Raw genomic sequence first — 19,901 nt, forward strand, 5'->3', positions numbered from 1 at the left:
AAGAAGTTGAGTCTTTGAGAATACAGCAAAAACACCAGTTTTCAAACTGTGAACAGAAACAAAACAGCCACTGACAAAAGAAGATGACCAAGTTTGGAAAATGAGAAACAGTTCCATCATTCTTCGCACACAGAGATGACATGTAAGTTCATGCTAACCAAATACATATTATTTTACATAATACTGCTGTTTGTTTGTGTGTGTGTGTGTGTATATATATATATATATATATATATATATATATATATATATATATATATACATATATATATATATATATATACATATATATATATATATATACATATATATATATATATATATATATATATATATATATATATATATATATATATATATATATATATAAATAACATATATAGACATATTTAATTATTATTTATATATAAATAACCAACATTAAAACCTGAAACTTGATAGACACATTTTCACTGGCTAAATTCTAGTTAAATCAAAATGTGATAAATCAAGATGTTGGCATTTACATTATACTGATCTCACATTGGCTCCTGCGTGTGGTGAAGATTCTGGTGTGTTTTTAATGTAATGTAAAGACAGAAATGCAGAGAAACCGGTTGAGTGAGAGTGAATGTCTGGTAGTTTCATACACAAACTTAAGAAAGAATGTGCTGATGAAAGGATGATCATTGGTGGAAGTGTTCAAGGGTCACAATGTTTTTTTACTGTACGTGCATTGATGTTCTTGATAATCTGGATAAATGGGAATCTATTTTTAAACCATTGATCACAAACGTCAATGTCTGAATGTCTGTAGATTATATTTGCTTTTTATGCCAGTGTACAAATATTTAGCTGCGGCGTTGTTGTCTCATTTTACAAGACAATTAATTATATATTTCATTGCTGAATAAAAATGTCAGAGACAATCGAAACAAAGCAAATCTAGATTTATGATCGATACTTAGAAGTACTGTGAAACGTACAAATCATTTACAATAAAATAGCAGTCTAGTTTTTGTTTTTGAAAAGTACGATTTTTTGTGTTTTTTAAACAATTCTCTAAGAGCAGCGGTATATATATGTATAAAACATTAAAAATCTAATTACTCTTCAAAAACTTTTGATTGGGAGTGTACATACACACTAACAAAGTATAACAAATTTTCTCTGCAAAACACATAAAGCAAACTGCATGGGTAATCAGCGTCAAATATCTGAAGTCTAGTTTTCAAGGTGAGCTGCCAAACTGCACGCACCAGATATGTTTTATACACTCATAAAACACATAAGCATTGCACTGCGCTTGAATTACTGGATATCATTTTAAAAGTAGTATTTTGAAGTTATGACATTAATGGTGGTAATATATATATTTTTCCTTTTACAGTATGTCTAATTCAAATAACGCAACAAATCTATGTGTACCAGGCAGTCTTTGTGGTAAGTAGTGTGTTATGTTCAGTTCATTAGATTTAGTCTCCCTCTATCTGGGAATAAAACATGCACACATCATGTGACATATGGAATTCAACTTTCTAATACCGTTGTGTTTCTACTTTCTTTGCAGAGGTGCTTGTCTATGAAGTCGAACTGATCGTCATTCCGGTGCTGTTTCTCTTGGCTTTTCTGGTCACGCTGATCATTTTGCTGGTGCTCAAATGCACCTATAAGCCGTCACATCTTTATGGACACCACAGAAATGAAAAAGATGACACACAACACCATCGTAACTCACACAGACACCGTAACAGCAACAGACAGCACCTGCAAGGCATTGACGGTAGCTACGGCATCTGACTGTGTTACACACTAAACACTCAAGTCGCTTGTTGTTTGTTGTGCTTATTTAAAGGTCTTCCGGTTCATGCACGATAGAAATGTTTATTTATAAGTCTTCCTGACCATGCATGATCGCTATGCTTATTTAAAGGGTTTCCCTTGATCACAGTGTTTATTAATAGATTATCTTTTTCATTCATTATCAAAGAGTTTATTGAAAGGTTTTTCTCAAAAGTTATACTATAAGAACCAACAATAGATTCATTTTTTCCTCTCTCTTAATATCTTATTTTACTTTGCAACTACAGCTCCAGCAGAGCTGAACCCATTGGAACATGAGGTTATTCCCATGACAGCCCAATCTCAGCATGACATGCAGAATTCTAGCCCTGCAGTCCCTCAGCAAACCACCGGGAGGCATCCGGACCTCTTTCAGCTGGTCTCTCCACTTCCTCTCACATTCTCAGTAAAACCAGACAACACCTTCACATTGCACAGAGCTGTCATGGACAGACAGCCAGTCGTTTTACGAGTGCTTAAAGGTACTTTTGGACAAGCATTATTTCATTACTTTTTGTTATTGTAATTATTTTTATTTGATTTTTATAATATTAAGATACTGTACTATTTATTTATAGCATACTATTTTATTTTATATTTCGAGTTAGCTATTCTTTTTTACATTTTCAGTTTTCATTTTCATTTTATTTTTATTTGAACTAGGGCTGGTAGTTTAACTCGTTAATTAGATTAATTAATTATGGAGGAAAATAACGCATTAAGATTATTAACGCACTTGCCCCGCCCCAGACCTATGTGGATCATCTGCCATTTCATACAGTCGATTGATGACTAATATGAGGCAGGGCAACATATTTACATCACATAGTTAAGAAATATCACACGAGCTGTAGGCTAAGTGCAATATCAGATGAGTGCAAATGTGATACTCATCTTATACAACAGTTCATTGAGAAGTTAATACTGTGTTATTTTAGACACAATGTTGTCTGTTTTGCTCAATTTTGCCAAACAAAATATAAAGACAAATCAGAACTGTTCATCCTCAAGCAACCCACAGCGGCATTTCATCTCTTAATAAATGATTCAGCCATTTGAACGAATCAAATGAATGAATAACTGACTCGATGACTTAATCATTAAAGGGTTAGTTCACCCAAAAATGAAAATTCTGTCATTAATAACTCACCCTCACGTTGTTCCAAACACGTAAGACCTCTGTTCATCTTCGGAACATAGTTTAAGATATTTTATATTTTGTCCGAGAGCTCTCAGTGCCTCCATTGAAAATGTGTGAACGGTTTACTTTATGTCCAGAAAGGTAAGAAAAACATCATAAAAGTAGTCCATGTGACATCAGAGGGTCAGTTAGAATTTTTTGAAGCATCGAAAATACATTTTGGTTCAAAAATAACAAAAACTACGACTTTATTCAGCATTGTCTTCTCTTCCGTGTCTGTTGTGAGTGCTTTACGAGGTCTTATGAGTTTGGAATGACATGAGGGTGAGTGATTAATGACATCATTTTAAGACATTTACCAACACCTACTGGCAGTTTTAGTTTATTATTTAGAGTATCATTTCATTAAAGAAATCATTTAATATTTTCATAGTAATAATAATAAAATGAAGAAAATAAATAATTAAAGTTATAGTTCACCAAAACAAAAATGACAATTCTGTCATCATTTACTCACATGGTCCAAAAGAGTATAATACATTTTACCAAACAATATATTTCTTGATAATTTATAAATAATTTGAACTTTATTATATTTCAGTTTTACTAATTGGAGTAATTATTTCATATTTCATTTTTCCATCATTAATTATTCAACCTCATATCGTTCCCAACCTGTAAAACCTTTGTTCATCTTTGGAACTTGTCGTGGTACTGTAATGAACCCTTGACGAAGACTGAGACAGAAGAGAGGAAATAGTTGACTAAAGTCATTATTTTTGTCTTCTTTGAACACAAATAGTATTCTAGTAGCTTCATTACATTGTTAAACCACTGATGTCTAATGGACTATTTTAAGAATATCCTTACTACCTTTCTGGGCCTTGAACATGCCAGTTGTGTTGCTGTCTATTCAGGGTCAGAATCAGAAAGCTTTTGGATTTCTTAAAACAGTTATAATAGTAATTTGTGTTCTGAATATGAACAAAGTTTTTACAGTATATTTTGATATAGATTTTTGGATTGATAGAAGACAGACAGTCATTTTGAATGACAGACACACAGACAGAGAACCAGGCGGACATTCAATCTTACTTTCTTCTACTTTTTCCCTCATGCAGAATCAGCCAATGCCAAAGAGCGCCAGTCCTTTCTGGGGTTTGCCCACTTCCTTTCAGAGTTGGGACTGCATCCATCGTTGCCCAGATTGCTGGGGGTTGTGTCTGTGCAGACACCGTTGATGATTGCTGTAGAGGAGCTGGAACACCGTGACCTGCTGAGCTTCCTGTGGAGGTGCAGACAGGTACATGAGCAATGCTTCATTTTCATTCTTGCAAGGGACACTGACAAAACTAGCTTGGCTTGATGAACTGGTTTTCCACATTTTTTTGTTTACATCATTTTTTGGACAAAAGAGCAAGAATTGTTTCTTAATCAGAAAATCAGCATATTAGAATGATTTCTAAAGGATCACGTGACACTAAAGACTGGAGAAATGATGCTGAAAATACATTACACTCTCACATTAATTATTTATTTGCACTGCTGAAGTCACCTAAGAGTGGTTGTGTCATTCCTGATGATCTCATTTGCAATGTATTGATTATAAGTCAAACTACTACTTTATAGCTCACCTTTGTTTTGACTGACTGTAAATCTCTTTCACAGGACCACACAGGTCGGGAGGCACCGTGTGACATGACTGAAAGACGAATCTTTACCATGGGCGCTCAGATTGCATCTGCTCTGGTTAGATAACAAATCAGCTTGCAAGATATATACAATCACATTAACAGACAAAAGACTGGCAACAATGTATAAATGAACTGAATGGAGAGATTTATAAGACACATCAGACATGCACACACGGGCAGCTACATAAATCACAGAGCCTTTTACTTTGTTTGACTCTGGCATGCATTAATCATGACCAGTCATGAGCACTTAACCAAAGAATTTATGATTTACAATGTACAGTAAATACTTTGTCACACCTAAGATCAAGTTCTCATTGTAACACAATCACAGGAGTATCTGCATAGTAAGAACTACATCCATGGCAATGTCAAGGCTCGAAGCGTCTTGGTTGGTCGGGACCTGTCGGTCAAACTGTGGGGTTTGGGTCCAGCATACCGCAGAAAAACGAGTGCAGCCTCTATGGATGTAGAAGATACAGAAATGAGAAAATGGCAAGCTCCAGAAGCATTAGCACGGCAACCTCTCCAGCAAAGCAGCGACATGTGAGTTGGTGATAATTATTTATAGCCTATTTACAGTTTATGCTTTCGTCACCTTTGTTCTTGACATTGTGTCCATTTCTGTTTAATCCTCTATAGATGGTCCTTTGGCATTTTGCTGTATGAGATGGTGACATTAGGTGAGTGTTTCTGATATCCAGTATTATAAAAGTCTCCAGTATAGCTACAGCTGCAAGATTCCATTTATATGGAAGAAAAATAATCAAATTATGAAGTTGTTTAAAGGCTCTATATTCCATTGTTTTTTATTTCAGGAGATCCACCCTTTCCCAACATCATGGCTGGCGAACTTCTGCAGCATTTACAGAGAGTGAACACACTAAAGAGACCACCCAACTGCTCTAATACACTGTAAGTTTCTTTATCCACACATATTTATCTAATAAACACGCACTTTACATTTATTTGGTTGCAGTTAACTATAATAATCCGGGCGCACTCCATCATACACACAAATACAAAACATCTTCATTGTGGCATGTGACAATAAAATAATGAAATAAACATTCATTTTGATGTAACACAACACCCTAATGTACATAATTGAAAACTATTAAGGAACACAATTATGTAAACAAAATAACACAATTTGAAGTGCCACTCCGGGAATTCTAATGCCAGATTAAAGTTTGTCACGATGGACTATAACATAAGACTTGTACCATTATTTAAAGGGAAAAAAAAAACCTTTTCCTTCCTATTCCTTTTTGATAGCCATTATAACATGCACTTACATAATGTTTCTTCTCTAGATATTCTATCATCAAATCCTGCTGTCAGTGGAAACCAAAGGATCGAATCTCATTGGCTGAGCTGAACAGAAAGCTCCAATCAGGAGAGAGAAGCGCCAATGAACAGGCAGTGCTGCGAGTGTCTGAGCCGGTGAACATGGAGAAATACATACGGGAGGCGGGCTATGGAGAATCATACAATTATGCTGTGCTATAATGATCCCTTTGATCAAACCCAAGACTCACCAAAAGAGCTGCGGACTAGCTATGAATAAATAAATGAACCGTCAAGGTTTGAGATTAGCACTTTCGAAGGATTATAGAGAGCCACTGCTTGTTACAGACAGTGACATCACTCTATCACATATAAGAAGCACATTATCTCGTCAAGCAAGCAGGTGCTATTATGAATCAGGACTTTAGATTGAGGATAAAGGATAAAAAAGGGCAATTGCAACACAAATGAGAACGAGGGGATGCTATGTAAAACAGAGTAAGATTGTGTCATACACATATATGAAATATGCAGTCAATAGGCAAAAGCTATAATGTAAACGTATATGAAACAACAACAACAACAACAACAACACACACACACACACACACACACACAGTTTAGTAATAATTTAGGTAATGTGGTTTAACTTATCATTATTTATTTAGGTTGGAATTGTTCACTGCTACGGCTAATTCAAATGGTATAATTAAAAATTATATTATTGATATATTTATTGGTAACTGGAAAGTCTACTGTATTATAAAGTACACTATTTATTCATGGAAATGTACTTTTTTTGTCAGTTTAGTCATCGTTAGTGCAATTGTAAATAATAATGGTCACCTGACTTTTTCAAAATTAGGCCTACTTTTAAATATTTAGTTTCCCACTTACACCTTCAAGTCTGCGGTGTTGGCCCGTTAGGGAAACTGAAGTACGTAAGGTTTTATAGTAATCCTTCAATAAAAATGATTTCATCTGTATTTTGTCTTAATATGGAAGTTTCTCTTCACCCGCTTTTAACCAGAAGCACGGTTGATGACGCAAAATGATGCTAAAATCTAATTGGCTTCAAAGATCGTTATTGAAGATGATTGGTTATTATGCGGAACGACGCAAATGACGCTCTATTATTGAATTTAAGTCCATTGATTAAAAATACAAACTTGTGTTATCGGAAAGAACTATAAATACCAATTATTAAATATTTAAATTCATATTAATATTTATATGCACAATGAGTAAAAACAGTAATCTTTATGACTTTAGTTATCTTGAATATATTTTTGCGATAACAATTAGGCTACTCCAAAATACCACAAATGTTATACTTCACTGAATCTGATGTATCCTATTATTAACATTTAGGAAACATAAGTAACAAGAGAAGAAATCATTTAGACTATTTATTCACAAAATAATACAACAACTGTACACATTACCACTCATGATTTTGACACAAATTCAGGAAAAGCCACCATAAAATATACACACGTCAAAACATCAACATTTCTTTTTAAGCCGACACGCTCCTTTTGACCTGCAATTACATCAATTAGACCATTCAACACAGAAACACGAACTTGGGTATTTACAGGGTGAGGCTCTTCTAACTGTACAGTAAGCAAGTGAGTTGTGTACATTATGCACAGTAAATGTTACAATATGAGATGGTCATGTTTGCTAGTGTTATAAGAGGGCTAGCTCAATGCGAAGCTGCTCTTGACCGCTGGAATACAAACCACAGTGCACTACTGCAAGAGGAATGTGCTTTCTTGGTCTTTTTTGGAGTTTCTCTCTGTGCAACACATAAATGACCACAAGACATCAGAATGGGAAAACGCAGTTCTTCATATTACCCCGGGCGTATAAATGTGCTCAATAATAAATACTTTCACATTCAATATATAGACAAAAATAGCAACACCTAAGCAATGGCAGCATAAAGCATCTATTGACTTACATGATATACATTTTTGGTAAAGATTCTCTAATTTAAGTAAAAAATAAACGTATGGAAGAAAAACCTTTATTTTCTTTATGAAAGGGATTAAAACAGAATGTCAGAAAGTGCAAAACTACCGCTAAAGTATTACAAACACATTTATTCAAATCAGGTGAGACTTGTCTCACTACTTTGTAAAACCTCAAAGTGAGTCGGTGCAGCACATGAAACGCTGAAATACTAAATCACCAAGCACAGGAAATTCAGTAGCAGGATTAATGGTCATAATCTAGCAAATTTCCTCATGTCATTTGCTAAAAATCTTAATCATGGACCTCTGAAATGTGAACTTGTTTAGTTAGTGAGACTGTATATATAGTAGTATATACAGTGAAATCCACTGAACACTGGTTGGTCCATTTGTGTCCTCTACAATACAACCTTTACTGTGATTTTAGATTAATGTGTGACTTAATTTATCCAAAGAGTCCGTTTCCTTAAATGTATTATTTTTGGCAGTAAACTAGCGATTTTATTCTTGGCATATGCTTTACTACCTAAGCACTTCCTATAAATATAAATATTTAAATTATTCTTCTAATTCATTAAATATTTGAAGTGTTTTTGATAGTAATAGTGATCTCAAGTAATGAAAATGTATATATATCTTTCCATATACACTATATATTACTCAAAATAAACATCGTCAGTGCAAAACCCTCAAGATTAGGATGACCGCCAACTATAATTCAAAGGAAAAACACGTTGGTTTTTCTAAAGGCAAAAAAAGAGAAGAGGTTTGACGGTGGAAAATGGCAAGAACTATGAAGGCCTAATGTTAAAATACCCTTTTTCTGTTTGAGTTGATAAAACAAAACTACGTCCAACTTGTTAATTCACATTAAAACTACACTAAAAAAGCACATACAGGAATGAGCAATAAAATAATAAAACACTTCACATGAATCAATATTGCACCAATCCATCACACAATAAAATAAAGCTCATGTACTATGAGCTCTCGTATCCTTCCAAAATATTTCTAGATCTGTGTCTCTCTACTGTGGTTCTGTTCATAATGCGTTTACCCTAAATAATCTCTTTTTTATATAATAATAATCTCTAGTATTATATTTCTATCTGCAGTGGTACATGTCATGGCTTTAATCATATTAAGCTATATTTAGTTACACCGTTTCTTAGATGGCGGAATTAGATTTCTCTTCTTTACTAGAATCCACCAGTGGCTGGGTAACTGAGCTCGGTTTCTCCTCCACCTTTGTGGCGTCTGCCGCAGCTTTCTCAGATGAGCTTGCACCCTGTTCCGAGGACGATTTGGAAGCTTCCACCAACGGGACCTTTTCTTTGACTGGAGAGGCAGAAAGTGCGACTGTGCCGGCCTCCTCCACAGAAGTGGCAGTCAGAGGCGGAGCCCCGCTAAAACCACGGGCGATGTCATCGAATGTTCGCCCTTTGGTCTCCGGTACTTTGAAGTACGTAAAGATGAAGAAGAAGATGAGGAAGATCATAAATATAATGAAGACATATGGCCCGCACAGCTCCTGTAATTCACAAACAATAAGAAAAAGGTTAATTCTGATGTGCACACATTTTACCACAAAATAAAATCACAATAACTAGTTGACTAGTTAATATTTCTATATTAGGAGAATTATTCATTTGAAGTGGTTAAAGTAATGGCTATTGTTTTAATAAATTAATTTAAGAGATGAATTGTTGAATAAAGTCATTATTTTTGTTTTCTTGGCACAGAAAAAGTATTCTCGTAGCATCATAAAATGACCATTGAACCACTGATGTCACATTGACTGTTTTACAGATGTCCTTAATGCATTTCTGGGAATGGGTTTATTACATTGCTGTCTATGGAGGGTCAGAAAACTCTCAGATATATATATATATATATAAATATATAAATGGATTTGATAGATTAAAATGATTTCAATTCAAGTTTTAATGTGAGTGATTAAAAAAAACATATTTAAAATAAATAAATATAAATATTTAACTTAAATATTTATTTTACATACAGTATGTTAAATAAATATTGAAATGAAAAAACGGTTCTCCATATAGAATATTAACAGTTTAATTTTAAAAATTAATTCAGTAGATTTAAGTGGATAAAGTAAAGGCAATTGATTTAATACATTTTAAAAAGCTTTTAATACATTTTTTTTAAGTTTTAATAATCTAATTCCCACAAGGAGAATAATACACTAATTTAACAACAAAATCACTTGGCATGAAATAATTGTTTATTATAGAATAATTATTTAAAAACTTTATTTGAATGGTTATTTAATGGTATTTTAAGTAGTTAAAGTAATGGCAGTTGCTTTTAAATTAATCTAAATTAAGCTCATACCTCCAGTTTGGGGAAGCTGATTCCCACAAGGAAGTTGGCTGTCCAGTTGGAGCATCCTGCAACGGCCATGGCGGCAGGACGTGGCCCCTGGGAGAACAGCTCAGCCACTATGAACCAGGGAATGGGTCCAGGGCCCATCTCAAACATGGCCACAAAGGCAAAGACTGCAGCAATGCTGAGGTAGCGAAAACCCTCAATGTCCTTCTGCTCAGGAACAAAGGTAGGAAAACACAGGTACGACATTAGCATTCTAATGATGGTCAGATATTTACAGTGACTCTTTTGAATCTTCAGCAGAATGAACACAGACAGCAGAACCCACCAATAAGAGAGCAATGGTCATGGCCAAGGCACTGACAGCCATTCCACACAAACCAATAAGGTGCAAAGTTCTTCTTCCTGCCCTCTCCACCAAGAAAAGCTTGTAGAAAAGGAAAATTTCAAAAGTATTATTTCAAACACATCACAGATTTCTTATGAAGTTCAATGATAAAATACTTACAGATACTACAGTAAAGACAGTGTTGACGGCTCCAGCTCCAATGGTGGCATAAATGGGCTGAGTCACTCCAGCTGACTTAAAAATACCAGTTGAGTAATAAAAAACCTTTGAGAAACACAAAGAAAAGTCCAAATGGTTAACAAAAGAATGTAAAGTGATAGTAAAACAAGAACACTAGTGTACATTAAACATTTGATAGTCGACCAAATAATGTGCTATGAAGTGGAATTTAAAAATCATGGTTGATAGCAGAAATCATTTGTCACATTCAAAATGTAAGGTCAAGACCGGCACATTGCATTTCAGGATACTGCATTTTTGAATATATTAAAAGTGTCACATTATAAGTATAGTAAGACATCCAAATCTTTACTGCATATATAAAGCATGCATATTATAAAGAATATACCTACCGTTTTACATTCAAAATAGTAGGTAGCATGCAGTAACGAGCACAGTGCATGATGGGTAATGTATGTCACTCACAGCGTTGATGCCAGACAGCTGTTGGGACAGCTGCAGCATGACAGCGATGAGCAGAGGCTGGCGGTAAGCAGCGATGCGGAAGAGCTCTGGGATGGTCACTTTCTTCTCCATGGCCATCTTCGCACTCTCCTCCTTCATCTCCTGCATGTCCTTCCCAACGTCCTCGTAACCACGGAGACGCACCAGCGCTGACAAAGGAATGGAGTATTGGTCATAGAACTTATACATTTTGGCATGGGTAAAATTGTTTGAAACTGGAGATTTTTTTTAAAAGCATTTTACAACATACAGTAGCTGTGGTATGTGCGTAATAATCTGGTGTAAAATAAATTATCCAGCTCCAGTAAATGGTAACGTGTATGTTATTTAATAAAGGGCTCCTGTTTAAACAGATGTTTTAGCTCATTTTGTCATCAGCATTCTCAAAGGCATAATTAATGTTAAGTGGAAACATAAGGTTAAGTGCATTTGGCACAACTTCATTGCCACACAGATGAACACTGTTCACTGAATAAAAAAAGTAGTTTAGGTTAATGCTGCCGCGTGAGTGTTCTCCGAGGGAGTGGTGGCAAATTTGACACGTTTCTCTTTTCTGACTAATGTAATCATTCTCATGATATTTGCTTTCTCTTTTGTAAAGCCATCATGGATTATTTAATTGCTTCTGAAGTAAAAGGCAATTCAAAAGATATATTTGCTGTAGTTTGTATTCACCACTATAAACGTTCTTTCGGTGTAAGCTGTTCAGTGAAGCTTGGTTGCAGCTCAGTGGAGATAAAGCTCATTTTCATCTCTTTTTTACCTTTACGGGCCTGTTCTTCCTCATTGAGGTTAATGAGCAGGTACCGAGGGCTCTCTGGACAGAACGGAAGCAGTATACACTGCAGGACAGCAGGTAGCACGGTTAAAGCCAGAAGCAGAGGCCAGAGCTTTTGTGAACCCAGCAGATTCTCCAGACCCAAAATCTAGATGGAAAAAGGACAAGACTTAAAAGTAATTTGATCGTTTACAGGTATCAAATTAAAACTGATTAGGTTATGATGGCATAAATTAGACTAGCAGCCTTAAAAATGGATCAGCAGACTCAATTAGAAGCTTCATGTAACATAAGTGCATCAGAACTAATCAGAAGGGATATTTCCCCAAGGCTTTGTTGTGGCACAAACATATAATGAGGCCATAAGGCTCTTAAAATGATTTACACATTTTTTATAAACCATCTGGTCATGTCCAATATTAAAAGCTACTGTACAGGCAACAAACTAAATTGCTGTGCTATAGAATGCTTTACCTGTGCGATTAAGATGCCCACCACGACACCAAGCTGGTGCAGGGTCCCAAAGGCCCCGCGGAGGGGAGTGGGTGACACTTCTCCAACATACATTGGAGTAAGGCCGGTGAAGAGACCACAGAACAGCCCAATAACCAGCCGACCGGCAATGATCATCTCAAAGGAGGAGCAGAGAGTGCACAGTCCCATGAGACCCCCACCAATCAGAGCCAAGATATTCACGAGGAACATAGATTTACGTCTGCAGAGAGAAAAACAGAGAGGGAGAAAGGCAGTTCAATTGAATTAGATACACTAATTCAGCAGCAAATGGAGGAAATGAGAAAAATTACAGCAAGAGAGAGAAGAACACAATGTTAAGACTTGCATCACAATTGTTGTCCTCGGATGAAAACGTCACAGCATATAGTCGATGTCATATTCATTCGTTTTATTATATTTTGCTCTGATTCAAATTATATAGACTATATATACTACAAAACTGTAATAAACCATTTTTTTTAGGGATGCACGATATTGGATTTTGGCCGATATTCGATATGCCGATATTTTCTAAATAATTTTGGCCGATGCCGATACCGATATGTATACAAATATATACTGATATATTTACAAATATATATACTGATATATTTAAACTTTAATTTTACTGAAGAGAAATCCATGTATCTCTTCTGTACTGATTCTACCATAAATTTATTATTTTACAAATGTAGACAGACATTCACATCTGAAAAACAGGTCAATTATTTCACTTGGAGAATATCGGTTTGGCTCATCGGCAGAAATATTCATATCGGCCGATACCGATAATGGTCATTTTAAGCTTTTATCGGCCGATACCGATATTGTGCCGATATTATCGTGCATCCCTAATTTTTTTTCCCAAATATTTATCAGAAACCATCCAAAACCAGGGAGAGTGGAAGTCACAGAAAAAGAACAATGGCCACTGATCACATGAATGCTTGCTTTGAATGAGGTTTTTCTGACAGTGTGGAGTGTGTTCAAGCAGAGAGGAAGACAGAGGTCAACTCTTCTACTCTGAGTGCCCTCATTATAGTAAACTGCTTTTATTATTAATGAAGCATTTACTGTCCAGTTAAAGTAGCATTGTGATCAACTCTGACATAAGATGAGGCATTATCTGGCTGAGGTTTCCCAGCACAACAACATAAATGAAAAAAGACTACATTAAACTTCTCTGTTTATCTTTTTATATTTATTCCCCTTTACTGATACATAATAAACATTAGCTCCATGGTGCAATGTACTAGAAAAAAATGCATTAAGCATTAGGCCATAGCTCTGACCTCAATGTGTCTTTACCAATAAATGTAAACCTAAGTGTATGAGTAATGACACGGAAGAAGTCACAATCTCAGGATTTCTTTCTTTTCACTTAAAATGCAAAAGCCTCTGATCTCAGGACTTCCACAAAGGACATGTCAGGTTCTTTCCAAGTCAAAACTGGATAATATTAGCCAAATTACACATGATTAATTAATTTCCACTCACCTTCCGAATTTGTTGGCTACGACACCGACACTGAATGATCCCACCATTCCACCCACGCTAAAGATGGCCACAGCAAAACTCCACACAACGGTGCACACGCCTGGACTGATGGGCTCCCCGTAACGCTCCATCCATGTGGCATTAAAGAACGCCCGCAGTTTCTAAGCAGTTAAAATGTTTTCATTGAAGATGGCCAATGCATAATTCCTGTATTGCCATTTGTGTATGTGTGTGTATCTTATTTAAAATTTTGATGAATCATGTTTTGGTCAATTTAATGCATTCTTGCTTTAAATCTTAAACATTTATGCAACTGAATGTGTAGTATAAGTGTGTTTGAACCTTTGATTGGTACTACACACAACACAAATCCACACCTATTTACCTGCTCTGGGGCATTGATGACTCCTGTGTTGAAGCCAAACTGCAGGGAGCCAATTACAGCTGTCGATAAAGAAAACAGGAGGTAGCATGTCACCTGCTTCTGTGAAACAAGAGAGAAAACGTTCAATGTTGGTTAGTTGTCATTGTCATTTTATTTTGCCTTTTTTATTTTCATTTTCACATTTTTATCATAAAAATGAAACATACACACAGACTTCTTAGATTAATGTAGCCTATTTATCAATAAAAACATTGTTATTCATATTCAAAATTGTCTATATAAAACATTTAATAATCATATATGCGATGTTAATCATACTTTACTTGTGTGACAAACAGACAGCCCGGGAAAGATTTCAACTAAATAAGAAACACTAATTCAGCAGCAAAGAGAGGGTATGAGAAAAATGACAGCAAGAAAGAGAAGAACTAAGTAATTAGACTTACATATATTTGTATTCTTTTAAAGTCAATATTAAGTAAATTTTTGTGCTTGGATGAAAATGTCCTTTAATGTTCATTTTGTTCAGATCAAAATCCCATATACATTAAGTTGACAATAATGTGTGAAACGACGGAATAAAACCTGTCAAACTGTAATAGACCAGATTCTAACAAAATATTTACATATTTACTATAATAATTATTTAAGAACATAAAAGATCAACATCAGATAAGCGAAAATTTTTGTTTTCAAACTGCTGAAATAATAACACATAAGTAATAATTATTGTAAGCACAGTATTACATAATTTATTAATTAATACTTTAACATTTTATAATTGTATTTTTAAAATGAATCACATATACATTTTAATTTTATACATTAATGTTTGTTTAACTAAATTCTCTGAAAAGACCCAGTAGTCACACTGCACTCTGCTTTGTTGTTGTAAATGTAAACACAACCGCAGCTAATATAATACTAGAGCTCATCTTTATCATCACAAATCAGCCATGTCCTAAAACAGCCCTGCCTCCATCAGTAAGACTACACTGTGACTACAGACTACAGGTTTCTAGGGCAACAGGACACAGCAGTGCTGACACTGTGGATTGTGAAGGGCTGTGTGATGCTGAGACAGAGATGTTCACGAGTCTTTAAGATGGAGTCTGAGTCAAGTCACGAGTCCAAGTCGAGTCACAAGTCATTTAACGGTTCGCTAAAAAAAATCCCATTCAGAATCCTCATTGAGGTATTCCTACAAAGCTGTTTTATAGGCTATAGACAAAATATATGATCTATGATCTGTTTTTTAAGAGGTTTTAAGATATAAGGTTAATGCACATACAGTCTGTGATATGTTTTAAACCATTACCATGTTCGAAACAGTTTTTCTGTAATCAAATTCTAGAATAAGAGACCTATCTACCACGACACATAAGAAAATATGTGACACAGATATTACAAAGCCATACAGTTTCTAATCAGGCTTTTCATCCTGAAATCTATACTATTTTAATATTTTTCTTAAAAGCATTATCTACAAAAAAATGTCTACAATAATCAATACTTTCTCACCTTGAGCAGAAAAGAAAGAGATAACCAGCAGTTTCAAAGTTTAAGTTCTATCCTAGCTATATAACAACAGTTAGCCAATTATAATGACAAGAGTCTTCTGAAATCTGATAATGCTAAATCAGAAACGTATTGTCACACCTGGTTTGAACAGGTTATAGATAGATAAAAAGATAATAAGAAAAATAACTGTTTGCAGCATTGACTTTTTCCTGCTGTGTTTTAGTGAAAGTAATCTAAATAATTTCTCTGCTCTCTGTGTTTCTTGTGTTGTTAAAATAACCGCGTCATGCGCGTGTCCGAGAGAGAAAGAGCACGGAGCTGAATGGGCTTGAATAAAGCGCTTAAAGATATTTACCATAAACGAGTGCTTGTTATGTGATCCGATCCGCTGTTCTGACCGTAGACTTCTGACACACTACTCACTTTAAATGGTGTTGTGTTACGGCTCTTAGTCCGGATAGGTGTGGATGCGCTCCACCTTTTGAATATCAGTTAGGCTATATAAGGATTTAGACTAGAGTTCCTTTTAAAATATTCAAGAGTCCCTTTCCTCGAGTCGAGTCAAGGCTGGAGTCATTTCAGCTCGAGTCTGAAGTCATGTCTGAAGGCTATAAAAATGCGCCTCAGTGACAGACATTCAACAGAGATGACCTTAAAGATATTACTGAACTGTATCAAAAACAAAAGGAGTGTATAGACTTTACTATAAACAGAATAAATACAGTAGTATTTCTAGAATATGCATGCATCTGTGTAGTTCGATGCAGTGTTGCAGAACATAACTTGCACAACATTTGGCTTATCTAAGCAAAACCAACTGGATGTAACTCAGAGATGCTCACAAGTCTCTGAGCTAGAGTCCAAGTCAAGTCTCAAGTCTCTGAGCTAGAGTCCAAGTCAAGTCTCAAGTCTCTGAGCTAGAGTCCAAGTCAAGTCTCAAGTCTCTGAGCTAGAGTCCAAGTCAAGTCTCAAGTCTCTTTATTATATTAAGTCTCTGGTTATAATAAATGTTGCATCACGTACAGCGACCCATCCAAGCTGCTTAGAACACTGCATAGCTATATATAAGGAATTCAAAGCATGTAATATGTTATTATGACAACTCTATCTATTAGCATACAATATCAACTTTGATTTTGGTATATAATCATTGTAAACAGGCTATTGCAACATGACAAAAACACCAAGAATGCTTTACTTTTAAGTTAATATCTGTATTTTGCATTTATGGATTCAGTAATGGCCTTCTGTCTGTCCTGGCTGTATAACTGCACACCTCTTGTCTGGGTTAAGAATGAACAAAGCTACGCTGACTTATGTTATTCATACAATACCTACTCACAAATAAACATCAAAAACAAAGCCGGCTGCTATGAATTTCTGTGCAAAACAGCTTTTACTACAAACACTTCCACACAAGAACATTGTTATCACACAAGAACATTTTGATAGAGAACCAAAAATATTTAAAGTAGATAAAATTAGAATAAATAAAATGGAAATGTGTACATACTATTACTACTGTAAACTTTGCAAATAGGACATCAGCCCCTTCAAGTCAATGAACAATAACAAAGTGGGCTGCAATGAATATCTGTGCAAAACGTCATGGCTCCGCTCCTACCCAATGACAGAGGCACGCAGGTTTTTTTCCACTGGAGTACTCACGTGAAGGATGCGTGCACAACTAATAACTAATATAATCACGCTATAAAGGGTTGGCCTGCGCTGGGTGCGCCCCTCCCCCTATAACTGTTCTGTCTCGCGGAGGAGCTCATTTGTGTGCATCTGTGTGAAACACGCGCTCTGAAACACGCATGGGAAAAAAGAGCGACAGAAAGAACGGCTCCCCTCCAGCCGTGACTCGGCTCCCATCGTTCATGTTTATGAGCCGTTCAAAAGAATCGGTTCGTTCGCGAACGTCACAACTCTAACAGCGAGCTCATCTGACGTTTACTAAAAATTAACATTGTTCACGAGTCCCGGAGCTCGAGTCCGAGTCGAGTTTGAAGTCTTTCGAGGACGAGTCTCAAGTCGAGTCTGAAGTCACTGTTTGTGCGACTTAAGTCGCACTCGAGTCCGAGTCTCAAACTCGAGTCCCCATCTCTGATGTAACTATCTGAAATAAATGTAGATCAATAGCATCATTTCCTTTCAATCTGATCCTATTATTCCTATTACTCACCCTCCCTATCTCCCGCTCCCATACAAATGCTCTTAAGTCAAGATGACTCAGTGAAATACGTTTTGAAACAATCAGAATCAGAATCAGCTTTATTTGCCAGGTGCGCGCAAACACACAAGGAATTTGTGTTTTTAAGGTGCTCCTGATACATACATACATAAATAACAAAAAATATTAGTTATTTTTTAGCAAGACTTAGCAATAAATAATGTGTAGCCTATGAATCTGGAACAGTAGGTTGATTTATGTACAGAACTGTGCATTTTTACTCTATAACAAGTATAAGAACTGTATAAATAATAGAGATATGCATACGTATTTACATAATACTTGAGAAAGGCAATAATTAAAGATGTAGAATGATTTACAGAAAATGTACGGAAATCAAACAAATATCATCTGACAAATGCATTCCGAGTCAAAAGCTGGGAATTAAAGAGTAACAAGAGAAACTGGACAGAAAAGTCCTAGCATGTGTAGACAGCTATGAATGAAAACATCTAATCTGCTCACAGGGACGATTTAATCTGCTGATCTAGTGAGTTTTAAGAACCCTCACGTACAAAACGTACAATACAAAAAACTTCACCACCCATTCTGCCTCTCTCTCCTGGTCTCTCCCAAACATTTACATCCCAATAGATCTTAATATCATTTTAATCCTGTCCTCAGCATCTCAGCCACTCCTTCATCGTCATGGCAACATCCACTGGGTATAGGGTTGCCACCTTCGGCGAGGCAAAATAAGGGACACCCATTCATGACCCCCCCATAAACAATAAACCATGAGAAAACATGCTCAAGTATTGCTCGAATTGCAGCAGAAAACATTAATATCGTTATTTTAAATTAGATTATTTATAACTATTAATTATTATTATTAGTCTTTTTTTTGACAGTTCTGCAGCTTTTACCTAGATGGGATGAATTTGAATTATTTATTTCTTGTTTTATTAATTTGCTTGAATTAGGACTACCTTATTATGTAATTATTTGTCCCATTTTTATCTAAACAATTTAGCTTTTTTTTAAATGCCAAATTGTATATGAGATATATGATTATGTATTATGTATATATTTCTGATTAATATCAATGATCCATTAATAAATAGGGCCTAACATTAATTATAATATATTAATTTATCTGTCTAATAATGTTTACAAATATAACAATTATGCCTAACAAGAAAACAATTACCTGACTAACTTTTAAGACTAGTCTTAACCTCTTATGCAACCTGCCTTTTGATGTTTTTTTGATGTTTCAGCACGCAATCTGGAGACTTTGTTGCTATGGAAACAAAAACATACACCCAAATCACGTGCAAATAAGCTTCTCTAATACTTAATGAAATTGATTTCAATATAATTGCTATTAGTATTATAAAAAGTGCAAAATACTTATTTGTTCAAATATGTGTTTGCCTTTTTAGGGACAAATCGCATCATGTATTGATTTTAATACAGGATGCATAATTTTACCTTTAATTACTGGACGATTCCATATTTTAAGGAAGGGGTTGCAACCCTAATTGGGTAATAGCTGCATTTATATTCCTTTCATTGAGACTATACAGCAAACACAGAAAACACACTGGGATTATGCATAACACTGCTGATTGATCATACTGATTGATTTTTGACATACATTCACTGTTGAAACAAAGACAACATATGAACAATTTGATTAACTAAAAAGATTAATCAAAGGCATGCAAAGCATCTAGGTG

The 19,901-nt window shown here is 35.3% G+C and overlaps 2 protein-coding genes across 2 annotated transcripts; one reads left to right on the forward strand and one right to left on the reverse strand.

Moving 5' to 3' along the window:
* LOC127970585 (tyrosine-protein kinase STYK1-like) lies at nucleotides 1–6,932 on the forward strand. Its single transcript, XM_052573223.1, has 10 exons — nucleotides 1–142; nucleotides 1,370–1,422; nucleotides 1,550–1,762; nucleotides 2,070–2,303; nucleotides 4,084–4,265; nucleotides 4,631–4,711; nucleotides 4,991–5,202; nucleotides 5,299–5,339; nucleotides 5,475–5,571; nucleotides 5,973–6,932. Exons 2-10 carry the CDS (start codon nucleotides 1,371–1,373, stop codon nucleotides 6,166–6,168), a joined length of 1,308 nt encoding a protein of 435 aa, XP_052429183.1. The 5' UTR covers nucleotides 1–142; nucleotide 1,370; the 3' UTR covers nucleotides 6,169–6,932.
* Nucleotides 6,933–7,342: 410 nt separating this feature from the next.
* Nucleotides 7,343–15,007, reverse strand: LOC127970583 (solute carrier family 2, facilitated glucose transporter member 3-like). The gene is made up of 9 exons (XM_052573221.1): nucleotides 14,466–15,007; nucleotides 14,081–14,241; nucleotides 12,563–12,803; nucleotides 12,074–12,236; nucleotides 11,272–11,459; nucleotides 10,786–10,890; nucleotides 10,606–10,704; nucleotides 10,284–10,487; nucleotides 7,343–9,456 (listed from the first exon to the last, which is right to left on the reverse strand). The coding sequence occupies exons 2-9, from the start codon at nucleotides 14,209–14,211 to the stop codon at nucleotides 9,094–9,096; spliced, it is 1,494 nt and encodes a 497-aa protein (XP_052429181.1). The 5' UTR covers nucleotides 14,212–14,241; nucleotides 14,466–15,007; the 3' UTR covers nucleotides 7,343–9,093.
* Between the last annotated feature and the right edge of the window lie 4,894 nt (nucleotides 15,008–19,901).

Source organism: Carassius gibelio, chromosome B13 (genome assembly GCF_023724105.1).
Source record: "Carassius gibelio isolate Cgi1373 ecotype wild population from Czech Republic chromosome B13, carGib1.2-hapl.c, whole genome shotgun sequence".
Taxonomy (NCBI): Eukaryota; Metazoa; Chordata; class Actinopteri; order Cypriniformes; family Cyprinidae; genus Carassius; species Carassius gibelio.